Source organism: Alexandromys fortis, unplaced genomic scaffold (assembly GCF_014885135.2).
Source record: "Alexandromys fortis isolate MF-2015 unplaced genomic scaffold, M_Fortis_MF-2015_v1.1 scaffold_412, whole genome shotgun sequence".
NCBI classification, from domain to species: domain Eukaryota; kingdom Metazoa; phylum Chordata; class Mammalia; order Rodentia; family Cricetidae; genus Alexandromys; species Alexandromys fortis.
The window spans coordinates 223,796-242,207 of NW_026068285.1; the positions used below are offsets into that span (position 1 = coordinate 223,796).

Genomic DNA, 18,412 nt, shown 5'->3' on the forward strand with positions numbered 1-18,412 from the left:
CCAGAAATGGGTGCCCCCTTTTCACCAGTTGCTTGGAAGGTATGATGGAAGAGGGTGCTGTTTCCAATTGGTGCCACGCAGGGAATGCCTGTTTATAAGATGTGTATTCAAGAACCTTTCCCTACTCCTCTGCCCCAGTAGTGTCTTTTTCTAATAGCACAAAACTTTGAGAGCGATTGAAGCACTGAGCCTCAGGGTTCAGAACACTGAGTTACTTTTGCTTAGCATTTAATAGATTCCAGATTAATTTTTGCAACTCTCACCTAATCCCAGAAGGGCGACATCCTGGTCCCATTTACATTTTATAGACGAGTGGACTGACACAGCGCCTGCGCTCACTCTCAGTGGTAGATACGATGGAGTTCACTTTCTCTCAGTATATGTGTAGCAAAGGCTGCCAGAGAAATCTTTCCGTTCCGTTCTCACACACTGTGTAGGTTAAATGGAGGCTTTGGGGAAGTATGCCCTTCATTTTCATGCTATTCTGGGAACTAAATGTCATATACTCTCTACTCATGAAGAAAGCGACACTTGAAGTAGATGATCCTTTGCCAAAGGTGTCCCCACTGCATCCTGCCATTTATTGTGTTCTGCGTAATACCAGGCATCGTGCTTGCTTATGCGTAGGCATTATCATCGAATCTTCCCCAGACCCCAAAATCTACGCATCCTTATCCCTATTTCCCCATGATAAGATGTTCAGAAAGGGTGAGTAGCCCAAGACTACACAGCCTGCTGGTGGCTGGGGCGAGACTCAGAGCATTTCCAAAGGAGCAGGTCTCAAACTTCAAGCCCCCAGCTCCCTGACTCCAGCCCTGGCTTCTCCTCCCTCAGTGACCTCGACCCGCACCTCACTGAACCCACAAGCCCTGCGCAAGCCAGGACCCTTCTTTACCAAAGTCCTAGGTAACTGAAGGACTAGGAAACCTATCCGCTCAGGTCCTTCCTGGAGAGACCGGGACCAAGGAGGAGAGTGGCATCAGGCGCCGGGCGAGGCTGCACAGCGGGCGGAAGAGTCTTGGGCGAGCTGCTTGGCTGGTGGGTGGGGCAGCGCCCGGCACTCCCTCCCCTCCCCTCCGCCCTCTCGGTCCTCCGGTCGGCCCACCGGCGGGCAGGCATCGCGGGTGCAGGACGACCTCGGCCGGCGAGGGAGCAGGGCTCTCGAGAGCCCCGGGAGCTGGCAGGTCCGCCAGTGGACCACGACAAGCTGGCATTCGCGGGAGTCGGACACAGCTGACCACTAGCGACCCGCAGCTTGTGGCGATGGTGACTGGCGTGAGCCTCCTGCTGCGCGCCCTGCCGCTGGTGTTGTGGGGCTGCCGGGATGCACAGCCCGCCCGGCTAGGATACCCGGAGCTGCGCCAGGAGGCGGAGGTACGGTGTGTGCCTGGTGGAGAGGGGAACGCCAACCGCGGTCCCCTCCGAGCGACCAACTGCGTGCCCTCGCTCTGATAACTTGCACACAAAGAGACGGGACAGGATTTCTCCCTGTGCCAGAGCTGTGTGGGACCACACAGGCCTGCGATCCTGCACTGACTAGCAGGGTCAAGAGACAGCCACCAGACCGGACGGTCGGACAGGCTAGAGCCTAGAGAGAACTCCACCTTACCGCTAAGCTGGGGAGACTAAGCCCCTCACCCATGCAATGTCCCGCACTTTAGGTGTAGTGCAATGGTTACTGCTGACTGGCCAAAGCAACCGTGGCCTCCTGGCTTGCCTAGAAAAAGCAAGCCTTTTAAACTGCTTAAAAACTAGATTAATCGGCCAAACGGGGACAGTCTGCAGAGGCCTGTATTAGGGAACTTTAAATAGTGCTTTAGGACCGAAAGTGAGAAAAGGTGACAGAGGTAAACCTCAAAAGACTTCTCGGTTCACTTTTCTCAACTACCTGGCGCCGGTAACACAGTGGAAAACCTTAGTGAGGTGGAATGAGGATTAGTGTAAGGGGGTCTGTTTTCCATTTTGTACTAATACCAGTCAAACACACACACACACACACACACACACACACCTGAAAGCATCTCTCTGTTCTTTTCACCTCTCAAGAATAGCACTATTGTAAGAAAAGATGAAATAAACTTTCAGCACTTGAGTCCAGGTTCTGTACCGGTCCTTGCTCCCCTGCCCTGACTCCTTCCATTCCCTAAGTCCCATCACGGTTTGGGGATATCTGGAAAGGCCCTTGTCTTAACAGGCAATCTGCCCTCCAATTCAGTCAGCCCTTCCCTTTGCAATAGAGGAGGCATTCTCTGCTTTCGCATATAAGGATTCGCTTGTCTCTCTGGATTTGCTCTTACAGCACCAAGTGCAGTCTTGAGGTCCCAGGAGAAGGCTTCTGCCTACAAGGCCAAGTCTTGCTAAGAGTCCCCTCTCCACCCCCCCCCCCCCAGGCAAACCCTGGCAGAGGAACAGAGGCAGTATCTCTGCCGCCCATGCCTGTGGTGGCCCCAGATGGAGAGAATTTCATCTTGGGGTATGCTTGGGAAACTTAATATCTAGCAGATCGAGTAGGGACTCAATCTGTTTAACATAGATTGGGGGAGGGGGATTTTAAACTCTGGGCATTAAAACTGTTTCAAATGTGTAAACGCTCCGGAAATGTGTAGCGGGTGTACATCTCCGTGTGTCCATCAAGAGCAAATGTGGGTCTATACAGATGTGTGTGAGAGTCTGTCTGTGTTTCCGGGCATGGTTACAATGTCCATTGTTTACATGGGCTTCCAGACCTGCGTGTACACCAGGGCAAGTCGCTTAATCAGTGGGCACTCGTAATGTCTGTTTCACAAGATTCTTGTATGGTTTCACTGAAATTGTGTATCTAAAACATTCAGCCTGGTACCTAGTGCATAGAAAACAGTCGGTCCAAAGTTCTTCTACTGTTGATGTTGGGATTATCTGCATCATTATCTTAGAACACCGAGCTGCAGACTTAGAGCTCCTGGCCAGGAGTCTACTCTCCAACAATAGCACAGAACAAAACGTGTAAAGCATTTTTTTCCAGCCCCGGCCCACAGGCAACAGGGGACTGCAGCTCCTAATAGCTTTGCAGTGACTATGGCTATGACAAATTAGGTCTCGTAAAAGCAGGCACCATGGCACACACCTATAATCCCGACACTTGGGAGGTCTGTGCAGGAGGATCAGAAGTTCAGGTCATCTTTGGCAGCATAGTGAATTTGAGGCCAGCCTGGGATACATGAGACCCTGTATCAAAAAATCAAAAACAACCAGAAAGAAAGAAAGAAAGAAAGAGAGGGAGAGAGAGAGAGAGAGAGAGAGAGAGAGAGAGAGAGAGAGAGAGAGAGAGAGAGANAGAGAGAGAAAGAAAGCTACCTCCAAGGTTTGGTGAAATAAAGCAACACTTTATGAAGTTCACAGATACTGTGGATCAAAACTTCAGAGAAGGCCTATCAGGGTAGCTTCCCTACACTCTAAAGTGCCTGGGGCTGTTCTCTGACACAACTGGCAGAGAACCCTGGCTCTCAACCAGAACCTTGGGTCACTGGGGGAATACAGTCATCAAGAATGGGAGCTCTGAGGGTGAGCCCACCACCTCCCCAGCTCTTGGTTTGAACACAGTTCCATGACTGCAGTGCAGGGAAGTGGACCAAAAGCAGAACCGAGTCCTGCTGAACTGAGGGGGCGAAATCCAGAGTTTAGGGCTGTTGAAGGGGCCTGAATGATTGGCGCACTGTACCACTGACAAGGGAGTAGGCTCAAGGGTGTGCCATAGCCTGTATGGGGATGACTTCCCTGGCGTGTGCAAGTTGAGAGGATGTGGGGCTCACGGAGGACAACTGCTATGTGACTGGGAACAGAAGGCAAAACTCTGGAGCAGGAATGGAAGATGTGAGAGGTCTGACCCAGACCCCCCCCCCAAATGTACAAAGACTGAATACCCCAAGTGTCCATGAGGGGCTACGGTGATACCGTGCTTCAGGGTTGAAAATGGTCCCGTGAGAACAAAGCTTAAGAATGAGCGCACATAGAATGTGTTGTCTCCTGCTGGAACTTCTTTAAAAGACAGCCAACTAAAGGAAAATACCCTCTGTGCTGGGCTGTGGACCACATTCAAGATGTCTGACGGTTGCGCAGGACATGAAGGGGTAGGAAGAGGAAATTTTACTGTCACGGATTCGTAGATTTGTGAACTGGAAGTATCTGGTGTGAAACAAAAAATGGGAGGTGTCAAGTGGGAAGTGCGATATTGGTGTAATAGTGACTGTACACAGAATAAAATAGGTTAAGATGTACTGAGATAGGTTAAGGAAGTCAGTCAGTCATACGTCCCCCCCCGCCCCCCTCCCCCTCCCCACAGAAAACAAAACAAAGCCTTGCAAAGATCTATCTACCTCCACATATTTGCATATTCTGAACATTCTGTATAAACGGACTCACAATAAAATGTGGTGCGATTATTTTCTTTTGTACAGGGGAGTTGGGGCTTTTTAAATTTTGCTTTGCTTTCTAAGACAAAGTCTCACTATGTAGCTCCATGCTGCCTTCAGATTCACTGTGTAGCTCAGGCTTCAGATTTATGGTGACCCTTCGGCCTTTGTCTCCCCCGAGGCTGGGATTACAGGCATAAACCAGTATTCCTCCCTAAAATGTGGTATTTTGTGGAGAGTGGGGGAGTTTGAACATCTCTAACCCAATAGAGAGCAGAACAAAGCAAGCATTGGTGGCGCACACATTGAATCCCAGCACTCAGAGTTCAAAGCCAGCCTGGTCTACAGAGCAAGTTCCAAGACACCCGGGACTACACAGAGAAATCCTGTCTCAAAAAAACAAACAAACAAACAAACAAAGGTTTCATGGTGCTCTTTATTCCCAGCACTTGGTAGGCAGTGATGCATGAGTATCTCTGTGAGTTTGAGGCTATGTAGCAAGTTCTAGAACAGCCAAGGCTACAAGAGACTCTAAACAATAAAATAAGTCTCAAAGATAAAATAAATACATAAAAACAAACAACTGAGCATTTGGAGCCATGGTGAAGTGCTGGTACCATGTGTAGGTCCTGGGTTTGATTTCCGGCACAGGTGCTTCTATCTCAGGATGTTGAGATGGCTCAGTGGGCAAAGGCACTTGCTGAGCAGGCCTGACAGCCTGGCTATGTCAGTTCAATCCCCAAAACCCCCAGTGAAAGGAAATGACTTTAGAAGGTTGTTCTCTGACCTCCACACGTGCATGCCAATGCCATTGTACACATGCATGTACACACACACACGCACACACACTCACAAATAATAAGCTGAAAAGAAAGAAATGCTTAAAGCTGTAGAAGGCTTGAGCAACCATGTTAACTGTATTAACCTAATTGATACTGTTGGGAAAATGCCCCCCTGTAAATCTCATAATACAAATTCTTTTCAAGTGCATGTGAACTACTTACTAAAATCGCCCATACACTGTGTCATAAAGTAAGTCCAAGCAGACTCCAAGCAGGAGTAGTGCAGGTTATGCCTTCTGACAAAAGCAGAAATAAATTAGGAATTGGGAACAAGATACCCAACAAAGCTCTAAACATTTAGAAATCAGACAACACACTTCTGAATTACCCACAAATGAATGAAATCACAAGAAAAACTGGAAAACACACAACCCAGCATTATTTAGGGACACAGCTAAAGCAATATTCATTTAGTGAAACTCAAAGCTTTAAATGTCTACAGAGTACAAGAAAACCTTTGGAGGGGGTGTTGAGACTGGGTCTTTCCATGTAGCCCTAGCTATCCTGGACCTCATTGTGTAGACCAGGCTGGCCATGAATCACAGAAATCCACCAGCCTCTGCCTCTCAAGTGCTGGGACTAAAGGTGTAAATCTCCATGCCTAGTCTTGGAGGAAGGGTTTTAGATCGGTGATCTAGATTTACAGTCTAGAGATGATAGGAAAGAACAAAACAAGCCACGTGATCATGGGCTGCCGTGAAATCAGGAGATAAAAGGTTTGAAAGACTTCTAAGATTCTCTCTAGCTAAAATGTTGTTTGGCCTTGGTGTTTGTGCCTATGTGGCTGTGCCTCTGTGTGTGTGTGTGTGTGTGTGTGTGTGTGTACAAGCATCTGCCTGTATGACCATGTTTGTGTCTGTAGCTTTGTTTACTTTGTGAGTTTTTGGTTTTTTGTTGAGACAGAATCTTGCTTTGTAGCCCATACTGGCCTCAAGCTTGTGATCCTCCTGCCTTAGTCTCCCTAGTGCTGGGATTGTAGGTCATGTCCATCTGGGTGTGTCTGTGTTCTCAAATTGTCACAAGTGTTCCTATACCCAGTGTGCTCGGGTCTATGTTTCCTTTGTGTGCAGAGTGATAACACCGAGGGCTTTCCAGAGTGGGTTTTGCCTGGGAAAAGATTTACTGCTCCCAAAGCATCATGAGCAAGTTCATTGTTGTCCACTTAGGAAAATCGGAGCCACTCACAACACTCCAAAATAGGAAGAGCCCCCAGCACTGAACTGCAAGATTGGGTTAATGAATGACATCACCACCCTGGCCCCCATTTCCAGCCAGGTTCTGCCCTATGTTAGGCGACAAACTGTCCCAAGGGATCTGTCTATCTACGCTTAGCTTTGTTTGAGTCTTTTTACAACAACCAGACTACTAAGTGGTTCCAGGACCTGCCTTCCACTCAGTGACCCACCCATATCTGCACAGCCACCCCCAGTGTGCAGTACCAGAAACTGTTCTATTTCCACAGAGACTCTCTTGGGCTTCTGTGGAGGATCCAGGCCAAGATGTAGTGTCTCTTTCTCATACCCCAGGGCCATTCATTAGACTTTTTGTGAGTCAGAAACCAGAAGCCTGGGCGTGGAAGCCATTCCCGGGAGCTCAGCATAGTGACTCATGAGTAGAGGGTGGATAGAAGTATAAGAAACTGTCCTGGGGCTCACAGAGGACCACAAGTTGGTGGAAAACCTTTATCCATCAGATGTTGGCCTTTTTTGCAGGAACAGGGTTCACTGCAGTTGGGAACCTATGGCTTGTCAGATGGTCTGCTAGGGTGTGAAGAGAAAAAAAGCCATCCTGGGATCCTCCGTCTGACAACCATGGAGCCCACTAAGCAAGCTACCCTCACTTCCTGCAAAGGAAAAACCCCAGCTTCATCTCTGATGTAGCTGAGAGCCACTGCTCCCAGGTTGGGGTTGGGAGAAGAGCTTGTCCGCCCCTCCCCTACCCCTCCTCTGCAGGAAAGCTGCAGAATCGCTAATGCAGATGTCAACAAAACACCTGGACTAGTTGTCAGGGGGTGTGGATTCAATCACTGGCTCTACCCCTCGCAGGGACACTTCTGCAGGCCACTGTGCTCCCCCGCATGGCACTGACTGTCCTTTAACATGGGAATAAGTTCACCTGCTCTGGCTGTCTTCTTGCAAAATGGTTGTAACATTCAAAAGAGGCATCGTGTCTGGAAATCTCCACAGATTTCAAGGACTGCTTGTGCTCCTGGTCACCATGGAAACCTCTTAACACAGAGAGCAGGTCAAGGCAGGACACCAGCTGCTGTCCCTCCCTCACATCTTAACTTGGCTACTAGCTAAAGGTGTATTTGAGGGGTAAGTGGAACCCCCAGTGTGCCTATGTGGAGACAGAAACCATGAGATAGGATATGGCATGGAGCCCAGTGTGGCGGTGCATGTCTGTGGTCCCGGCACCAGGAGACAGAGGCGGGAAGATTACTGCAAGCTTCATGACAGCCAGGACCTCAAAAACCAGATTAAAAGGGAGGGTATAGTAGGAAAGTGAGAAGGTAAAAAGGAAGGAAATGACAAGAGAAAGGAAAGGGAAAATAGATGAGCTACAGCGTGGGTAAAACAACATAGTTTCTGCATGAGTTTGTCATTTTTTTAAATGCTGTATTACTTTTGTTGTCGTGTGTGCACGTGGATGTGTGTTCATAGTGGCCAATGTGTGCCACTATGCACTTGTGAAGGTCAAAGGACAACCTGCAGGAGTCAGTTCTCTCCTTCCACCATGGGGATCACATTTAGGCTGTCTTTCTCATTTGGTGGCAAGTGCCTTTACCTGTTGAGCCACCTCGCCAACCTCTTTGCCTTATTTTTGCTTCTGAAATTGATGCAGAGAGTATTTAAAAGGCCCGTTGATAGAGTCACCCCTGTGACTGCCAAAGTTAAAATGACATTCTTAGCAGGATGGCTTCCCTGACACTTTCCCAGGGCATCTTACTGAACCTGGGGATGCTGTGTTGAGGTCAGGCAGGGTGGTCTGCCACCCGGTCAGGCAACTCTGTCAGAGTATACACACTGGTCATCGATCTACAGTGACAGCGAGGCCTGGGGTATAGCTAGGGATCTACCCCCATTTTATAGAAGAAGAACCCGAGGCCCAGAGAAGAGCAGATCTGAGAGCACAGCAGCAGCAACAGAACAGGGATTCACCCCGTTCTCAGCCCAGTGACTCAGTTCTTCACTCTGCCCAGTTACTCTGCTCAGAAACAGCCAGAAGTTTCCCTTCCCTCCGGCACTAAACAGACTGAGGAAGACACATACCCTCTCATGACAAGTAGGGACCCATGCTGGATGACATCCTGTAAAGCAGCCATTCCACCCAGCTGGCTGATCCTGCAAGCCTGCTCATTTCTCTCAGGCACCACAGCCACTCCCGGGACTTTCAGAGATGATTCCCCAGAAATGTGGCCCCATCCTTACTCAAGATGGGCAAGGCATGTTGGCACATTCTTAGGCCAAAGCAGGGTGAATCACCTAAAGGGCAAGGTCCTCAGCTTCCTCTCCCTTAAGACGTAGCCTTGGGCTCCCCAGGAGAAAGAACAGGCAGGTAGAGAGAAACCAGGGAAGAGAGACAGTCACTTGCTTGTACTACAGGGTAGGGAGGAACTGCCTGGCACCACCTTCAGGAAAGTGGGAAAGGTATGACCTTGGATAGAGTGAGTCCCTAAGACACGCGAGCCTAGCCTCAGAAAATGTAAGCCAGAGAGAAGAAACGCCACCCTCAAAGGTGGTGGGCAGGGATGGAAGTCTGGTGCTCTTCCGCTAGTCTGAGTCCACTAGTCTGTCCCCCACCCCCACTCCTGCTCTTCTTCGCATTCAAGGTGGGTTATTTCTGTCACCTTGGCAGAGAGTCTGAGGGACAGAAAATAGCAAAGGGTTAAGGACAGTTCCGGAGGCAGGATTCGAACCTGGTTACCTCCTCACTCCTCTACTGCCCAGAATTTCTGAGTGATAACAGTAGCAAGGGGGTCCTTCCTGTGTGTCATTTTAATATGCCTAAATATGCAATCATATTCATAAGCATGAAAGTTCATAAATCTAGATGATCCACATTGTAATATTTGAGTGCTGCTATGGAAATATGAAATGTCAAATTCTTAAAATGCCTTTTCTCATTCTCTGGTGCTGGTGGCCTGGGCGGGGTGTTCTTTCTGCTCACTGGGAATTTAGGTCTGCTAAGCCGCTGCAGAGGCCAGAACTTCCCCTCTGATGACCCCTGAACCCGCCTCTGCCTCAACTTGTTTCCAGAGTACCAGGCAATGCTGCCCAGCCAGGAAACAGCCCCCCCCCCCTCCTCCCCGCTGTCCCAGAACCTCAGCCAACTCCCTGATAAAGTCTGGGCGGGTTTATGGGGAGAGAAACAAGGGAGCGCCAGCAGGGCTGACCTGTGACCTGGTCTCTTGAAAGTCACTGGTCCAGTTAAAGGGCTTCCCTCTAAAGTCCTCTTTCCAGCCTCACTGAGGGAAAGGGAAGCGGCAAGGAAGAGAACCTGAACTTGGCTGAGGTGAGGCCATTACCAGGGAGCAGCCCCTGAGCAGACACAGAGGCACAAGTGGGCTCTATGCCAAAAGCCTGTGGTTAATTTTTCCTGCTCACTAATGAAACCAGGGCTTGCTGGGCATTTACAACGTGCCTGGCACTGAGCCAGATGTACGCGCTTTATTTATATTTATTTGTGAGATAGTGTCTCACACCGTAGCTCTAGATGGCCTTGAACTCACTACCCAAGCTGGTCTTGGGCCAAAGGCCTCCTGAGTGCTGGGATCACAGGCATGTACTACCACACTCTGAACAAATTTGCCTGTAGTCCTTCTGGGGATCCTGTGGGGAAAACAACAACAAACAAACAAACAAACCAAGGCTCCAAGATGTTCTGTGTCCTGTCACCAAGTAGGATCAGGGTTAGGAGTATTCTCTAGCTCAAGTCCTGGGAGCAACACATGATTTTCTTGAGAAACTCGAACCCCTTGCATCCCGTGTGTCTGAAAACGATGTGCATTTACAAAGGCAAAGGAGAAAACCAGAGGGCTGATGCTAACCCACCCGCAGAGAAACAGCAAGGCTGGTTTGGGAAGGGTTCAGCTGTCCAGAACCAGGGCTCCTTACAGAAAGCGTCTGTTTATTAAAGTCCTACAGTTGAGGTCGCTAAAGGTGGATGCAAATGTTTTGTTTGCTTGCTTTGCTTTGTTGGATTTCTTAAATTATTTTTTATCTTATTTTTATTTATATTGTGGATTTTTTGTTTTATTTTGTTATTGTTTTTTGAGACAGAATTTCTCTGTGTAGCCCTGGCTGTCCTGGAACTCACTCTGTAGACCAGGCTGACCTCGAACTCAGAGAACTCTGCCTGCCTCTGCCTCCTGAGTGCTGGGATTAAAGATGTGCACTACCACCTGGTTTTCTGGGGTTTCTAAAAAACATTTCTTTTATGTATAGGCACACATGTGCCTGTTCACCACAAGCCTGGAGAAGCTCCCAGAGGTCAAAAAGGGGCACCAGGTTCCCTGGAACTGGAGTTATAGGTGGTATGGACCACCATGTGGGCACTGAGAACAGAAGCTCAGTCCTCTGCAAGAGTAATAAGTTCTCTTAACTGCTGAACCATCTCTCCAGCTCCTGTTTTGTTTTTTGAAACAGGGTCTCATACAGCCCCTGTTGATCTCAAACTTGCTATGTAGGTGAGACTGGCCCTGAACTTCTGACCGTTCCCTTGTTTCCCAAGTGCTCAGATTGCTGGGACACACTGACGTGAAAAATGCGAAATGAATGTGAATGAATGAAATCCATTGAGGAAGCTTGCCAGTCCTTTGAGAGTCTGGTCTCTTCCAGCTGTGTTTGACCTGAGGCAGCAGCTATGACTGGAATTACTTTGAGTTAGTAAATAACAGCAAAGAAAGGTGAGGATAAGAGAACAAGGAAATCAGAAAATTATTTCTGTATAGATAAGCCAACAAAAAAAGATATTGGGTCTGGTTGTGGTGGCACATTCCTTTAATCCTAGCACGTGAAAGGCTGAGACCAGGCCAGGCCAGACTTCTGTGAGTTCAAGGTCAACCTGGTCTACAGTAAACTCTGGGTGAGGCAGAGCTAGGCAGAGCTGCGTAGTGAGACCCTGACCCAAAACAAACAAAAATTTAAGACACCGAACATAACAGTCAAGAAGTTGAAGGTCTGGGGATGAGGCTCAGTTGGTAGAATGCTTGCCTAGCAAGAACAACAACCTGTATTCAATCCTCAACACTACGTACACCAGCTGTGTTGGTACGTCCTTAATCCCAGCACTCAGGAAGGAAGACAGGTCATTTAATCTTCATTCAAGGTCACTCTGGCCTTAGGGAAAGTTCAAGGCCAGCCTTGGATAAATGAGACTCAAGAAGGAAGAAAATGAGAGAGGAAGGAGGGACTTGTTTTTCATATCTAAGGTATGGTTTGTGGGGTTCATCAATGCTCTAGGCAAGCAGGAAGCCAAGTGTACCAGCTCCCCAAAAGATAGAACTCGCAGTGGGTGAGGATAATGAGTCACCCTCTTCTCTCAGCTGGCACCAATAACTTGGTCACTGGGAGACTCTCTTCTGTGTCTGTGAGCACAGACAATAAAAGGCCAGGGGATCATGGGACATGATCCAATTATCTTCATTTTGCTTCTGGGGAAGTTGCAGATTTCTAATTCAAAATATATATCTCTAGAAAGTCATATTTTTATATTGGGTAACAGGTTGATGGTGAGTATATTTGATGTCAAAGGGACTTAGCGTACTTACCTTTGGGAGAGGAGAATTAGAAAGAAGCTAAAATCAGAGGGAAATTTTTATGCAAGACCAAGCAGGACAGAACCAGCAGTCTACAGCCCCTAGAGCTTTTAAGATGTTTCAGAGCAAATGTGATGCATGTGGACGGTGTACACGTGCACAGCGCATACCCTAACTGCTCCGTGGGGGGGGGGGGCGGGTCCTCCAGTGGGCAGGTGCCTTTTAAGTGCTTCGGGCTAGTCCTCATAAAGGAATAGTTCTACTCATAAAATAACAGTAACTACTCTGTAGCTGAGAAACAGGCAGCTGAAAGACAAGCAGCTGACCGACAGAGGATGAGGCTCACTTGGTGGGGTGATAAAGCACTGAGAAAGCCCCATGAACAACACCTCGGGTGTGAAAATAAAATCCCTCCTTCCCTCCTCACTCCCTCATTTTCATTCCAGGCTGGCCTTGAACTCCCTATGTAGGTAAGAAGTAACTTGAGAGCTGGAAATCAAATCTAGAACAGCCCGCCTCCAGAGCCCATCACTGGCCAACATGCTCTGTTGGATTTCTGGTAATGCCAGAAGATTATAAGAAAGCCGACGTTCGGATATATTGAGGAGCTTGCCTCAATATCCGTGACGGCCTTTTGACTTTAATCCCAGAATTTTTTTCTGGTATAAGTTTACAAACATTCTCAGGACAGGAAGGGAAACTGGCCTGGATGTAAGTGCCTCAGTCCTATGGGTACAAGGATGCCGCATGTTCCTCTCTCCCTCAGGCATTCCTGGAGAAGTACGGATACTTCAGCGAGCAGGGCTCCAAAGCCGCGGCCTCCACTCAGTTCAGCAATGCCATCAGGTACGATGGAGGGGTGTGAAGGGGTGCAAGATACGTAGCTCCAGCTTTGTCCCCCATCCTCTGTAGTCCTTTCTCTCCATTTTTCCCGGCAGAAAGTTCCAGTGGGTGTCACAGCTGCCCGTCAGTGGTGTGCTGGACCAGGCCACACTGCGTCAGATGACACGTCCGCGCTGCGGGGTTGCAGACACTGACAGTCATGCAGCTTGGGCAGAGAGGATCAGTGCCCTGTTTGCTGGGCACCGGGCCAAAATGAGACGTAAGAAACGCTTTGCAAAGCCAGGTGAGTGCACTGAAATCCAATCAGGATGGGATTCCCTGGTGCCCAGAGGAGCCGGTGGCCAAGAAATGTGGCCAGATTGAACAGGGACTCTGAGAGAATCCTCTCCTGCCTCAGGCAGAAGCGGGGCAGATCTTTTGGCTAAGATCATAGTCATAAATACGGATATTTAACTCTAAATTATATCTGCATTGATGAATTTTCATTGTACATGTATTCTCCAGATTAAACCCCATCAAGCCCACTTAATTCTCTGATCAATATTCTAAGCAGGGCAGTTAAACAGTTGTCAATGGTTCTTGTTCATATTTTACTGAAGTTATTTTCATAAGAATCGAGACTTTTCATAACACTTATTCAACCAAGATGTGATCTGTCGATGAGTTTTATTTTGTTCATAGAGCACCTTTTAAAAAATCCGTTTTACTTAGATGGAATTCACTTGCCGTGCAATTTACCACTTAAGAGTATCCAATTCAGAGGGGTTTATTTTATTTGTAGAATTGTGCGACCATTACCACAAGCTAATTCCTCCTTCCAGAACATTTCCATTGTCCTCTGACCCCATGCCTGTTATCAGTTAGCTCCCCGTTGCACCCTGCTCCCAGTCCTGGACGCCACTAATCGGCTTTGTGTCTCAGGGGATCCGTCCACACTGAACATCTCATCACAGTCCATTGTACGGCTCTACAGTTTCTCCTGTCTTCTCTTTCCCTCCCCTCTTCTCCCTTCTTGCTCCTTTCTCTCCGGTGCTGGGATTGGAACCCAGAGTCAAGAAGGATGCCACTGTCCTACATCAAAAAATTTCTCCTCTCCCTTGTAGTGATAGGGCAAACAGGCCTGCTTTTCGTTCCACCCAGCTTCCACACGGCTAGCTTTACACCCAAAATAACAAATTGTATTCATTTAAACACTGCTTGGCCCATTAGTTTCAGCCTATTATTGGCTAATTCTCACATCTTGATTAACCCATATCTAATAATCTGTGTAGCACCATGAGGTGGTGGCTTACCAGGAAAGATTCAGCATGTCTGACCTAGCGGCTGGCTCCATGGCTGCTGCCTCACTTCCCTTCTTCCCAGCATTCTGTTCTGTCTACTCCACCTAACCTAATTCTCTGTCCTATCAAAGGGCCAAGGCAGTTTCTTTATTAACCAATGAAAGTAGCACATAGACAGATGACCCTCCTCCACCACTCCCTCTCCTTTACCTCCTTCTTCTTCCTTCTCCTCCTCTCCCTCTTCTCTCCCCATCCCTCCCTCTCTCTCTTCTTCCTTCTTCTCTCCCCCTCAAGTATTCCATGGCCATTGCTCCCCATCTACAATTATGAATTACTATTATGAATATTTGATGCTTCTGTCAGCTTTCCACAAACAATACGTTTTGCTATGTGAAATTTTGGTACCATGATTGCTTTGACTAAGTCAGTTTTTCTTTGCTCAATTTTTGCAGCTTTCAAGGTTGTTCACGAGATAAGGTTTTTCTGTCAGATTTTCAAGTGCAATTAATTTTACTCTGCACACGTTGGATGGTGGCCACTTTTATCTGTGCTGCTTTTACCGACCTCACTCACTGAACACACGATTGAATGCCCAGAATTTGCGTTCATTTCTTAGTTGTGGCAGCTGCAGGGTGGCTGTTCCCAAGCATTCACTTGTCCATCCATCCTGACTACCCTGTTCTGAATGACCGTATTCATCCACAGTCAGCTCTGGGGTCAAGGTGTCCTTGGTGTCAGCATGCTGTCCACCCCGTTGTGTTAAGAGTGAAGTAGGGACGCAGGACAGGCTGGAACAGAAAGAACACTACCCAGAAGCACGAGGCACTGGGTTCAGGTATCAGCTGTCATGACCAAGTCATGTCACTTGGTTCTGATCCCTCATCCTCCCTCATGTAGGAGTCAGACCTTCTTAAGTTGCAAAGGAGAGCTCTCTGGGATTACTGAATGCAAGAGGCCTGTGAGAATGCGGTGGGAAGTGAGCAGGCCCAGAAACACTTGAGCCTGAGCTCTGGGGATGCTTCCTTCTGGCCGCACGCAGCTCATCTTCTGCCCCAACGGGGCATCTAACTGAGTGCATTTGTAGCTAGCAGTGTGGAGTACCCGACTGCCAGATAAATCCAAATGACAGATAAACAATAAGGAATTGTATTTATATTTTCTTATTCAAATTTGACTGGGCATCCCGGATTCATATGTGTGCACCTGCCAACCTCAGGTCAAGCACCTGATCCTCTCTGTTCCTGCAGGGGCTGATTTCTTAGCCCCCTGTTTCTTCACAGAGTTGGTGGGTCAGGGGGTTGGGTGGTGCACCTGAGTTGAAAAAGGAGATGAAAACAAATGTGCAGGTTCTAAACCCCCAGCACATGCCAGGCAACTTCACGATGTTATTCCGAGGGGGAAACTGAGGTTCAGAGAGATTCCACAATTCCTGAGAGCTTGTACGTTCATTCAGGACTGCGATTTCAGCCTCTACCCTGAGCTACCATCAGTCCCCTGCGGGGCTGCAGGGCTCCACAGGCCTGCTAACCCCCACTTCTAGCTTTCCTGTCCCTGTCCTCCTTAGAGCCTTCCCTTGCCTCTTCCCACTGGGACCCCGGAGAGAGGACATAGAGGGCAATACCACATGCTGGGGGCCTTCAGTCACTATGGAAAGCAGCCCTGCACAGACTGGACTTGGGATGAGGGCCAGAAACAGCCAGCCTTCTCCTGGGGTGTCAAGGTAGAGGGGTAGTGCTGCCCCCTACCCCAACACACAGGCAGTTCCTTCCTTCCTGGTCCTTCCCAAGGAAAACACTCTTTTTAAATTTTTTTTTTCAATTTTGTTTCTATTCATTCTCCCTACCCTTCCCCCACCCCACTTCACAGAGGATTTTTTTTTTCTTGAGACCTGTCACCTTCCCTGGCTACTCAAATGGCTACCACCCTCCTTTCCCGCCTGGGGGGGGGGGTGAGGGAAATGGCAGGCCATAACTGCAGAAGGAACCACCCCATACCATTTGCTAGAGGGTTAAAAGTTTGGTGAGGTTAGTCAGGAAGAGTCTGAAGTCGGGTCCCTCACAGCAGGATGTAGGAGAGCCCAGTGCACGCAGCTCTGTGTCCTGTGAAGACTCACAGCAAGCAGCAGAGTATTCTTGGTTAAGGATGAACCCTCCTGGGTGGACACCTCTGGACCCTCAGCCTTGCCTCCACCTTCCCTGTCTCCCTTCCTTCCTCAAAATAGTTCCCTCTTCACTCCCTGAGGACTGGTCACTGGCTGAGAGGCAGTGGTTGGGTGGCTGCCAGGAGGTGACAGGAGACCATGAGGGTGGAGGGAGAGCCTGGGGCAGGCGCAGCTGTGACCTTAGTGGCCCCACCGACTCTCCATCCAGATACTGAGGACTGGCCTCAGAGTGATTGTCAGCAAGAGGCACTGAGCTTTCTCAGGCTCGTCCTGGGCTGTGGGAAGGAATAAGACCCGAGACCAGGGGTTCAGACTGATCCTTGAGGGGGTTCTTTTCTGGGCAGAAGCTACATCTTTCCCATCAGATGGTATCTCTTAGGCCACTAGATTGGAGAGACTCTCCAGGAGAAGGGTAGTCTGCCCACAGTGTGGTCTCCCTTCAGCAGAGATGTATCTTCCCTCCTATCAAATAGGAGGCTGCCCAAGGCCAGGGCTGAGTGTTCCCTGTCAGACTGGCCAGGTCAGCAGCTCTCTGGGGCCAGGCCAACCCCATCCTACTGGGCCTGTGGGGACCAGTCTCCGCAGCAGCAGACGTGACTCACACGGCCTTTCTGGGTGACAGGTCACAAGTGGTACAAGCAACATCTCTCCTACCGCCTGGTGAACTGGCCTGAGCGCCTGCCCGAGCCAGCTGTGCGAGGGGCCGTGCGAGCTGCCTTCCAGTTGTGGAGCAACGTGTCAGCGCTGGAGTTCTGGGAGGCCCCAGCCACGGGCCCTGCGGACATCCGCCTCACCTTCTTCCAAGGGGACCACAATGATGGGCTGGCCAATGCCTTCGATGGCCCAGGTGCTGCCACAAAGTCTCTTTCCACACGGCAGGAGGGGCCCCTGGCTAGGAGAGGCAGCCCGGGGGTGGGCAGGGCTGTTTCCATTCTCCTTGAAGCCATGGCCAAGCCAGGTTCTCCCCCAAAGGACCCTCCATCCCCTCATCTGAAAAACGGGAACAACAGGCTCTGTCCAAAATGTACCGGATGGCTGAAAGGACAGCCAGATAAGGTTTGGTGCGGAAAGCACTTTTGGTAACCCTAGAGTGTGCTGGACTTTTGGAGAAAAGTCTGCGATTCTGCCTACTCCGGCTTCTAGACAGGCCCGTGTTTCTATTGTTCTCCAGAGCAGACTTTATAGAGGTGTCTAGAGGCCACCATCAGCCCTTCCCTCCCCTGCCCCCAGACAGCCAGCGCAAGAGGCCTTCATCCTGACATTCACAGAAGTGCTCACAGATCCCAGCCACAGCTGCTTCCATTTGTCCCCAGCCTGCAGGCTTCCTCTGCAGTATAATAATGTAGAAGTTCTAAAGAATGAGCGTATTCTTCCATTGTGCTCAGCACTGGCCTTGAGAATCTGAATATGGGCCATGTGAGCCCTCCAACGAGAGCTAAGCAGAGTGGCTAGTGCTGGAGGCAGCTGAAGCACATTCAGGAAGCGTGAATTCCTCCTGCATTTGCCAGGCTCCGCCTCCGCCTAGGCTAACATCATCACAGTGCCGTGTGCTAACCTTGGCGCAGGTGTGTGTGAGCGAGAGGACCTGGATTCTGGATTCTAGGCTAACATCATCACAGTGCCGTGTGCTAACCTTGGCGCAGGTGTGTGTGAGCGAGAGGACCTGGATTCTAGGCTAACATCATCACAGTGCCGTGTGCTAACCTTGGCGCAGGTGTGTGTGAGCGAGAGGACCTGGAAGCCATCATTTCTGGATGGGCTGTTCACCTGTGAGAATCATTGAGGCCCTTAACTCCTTCTGCTCGCTCCTATGATAGCAGGGAGAGAGAGGCCCACAGTGGAGCCCTGGTAGAAGACAGGAACAAAGGATATATATGTTTATACAAAAAACATACACATCAGCCAGGTGTGGTGCACACACCTGTAACCCCAGCACTCTGGTGGCCATGAAACTGGAGGGACGGCTCAATGCTGCATAGTTGTGAGGGCCTGAGTTCAGATGCTAACACAGGGGTGGGGGGTGGGGGAGGGCGGAGACAGGAAAATCTCGGGGGCTCAGTGGCCAGCCAATCTAGCAATCTAGCCAAAATAGCAAAAATGTTCAGTGAGAGGCCCCTCTCCAAAAAAAAAAAAAAAAA

At 49.3% G+C, this 18,412-nt stretch overlaps 1 protein-coding gene across 1 annotated transcript in view; it reads left to right on the forward strand.

Moving 5' to 3' along the window:
* Window positions 1–1,076: 1,076 nt before the first annotated feature.
* Mmp28 (matrix metallopeptidase 28) overlaps window positions 1,077–18,412 on the forward strand; it is a 21,550-nt gene continuing 4,214 nt past the window's right edge. Inside the window, exons 1-4 of the mRNA XM_050132250.1 lie at window positions 1,077–1,374; window positions 12,757–12,836; window positions 12,929–13,116; window positions 16,897–17,121. Of these exons, the coding sequence (XP_049988207.1) occupies window positions 1,264–1,374; window positions 12,757–12,836; window positions 12,929–13,116; window positions 16,897–17,121 (604 nt within the window). The 5' untranslated portion in view covers window positions 1,077–1,263. The remainder of the gene's footprint in view (window positions 1,375–12,756; window positions 12,837–12,928; window positions 13,117–16,896; window positions 17,122–18,412) is intronic.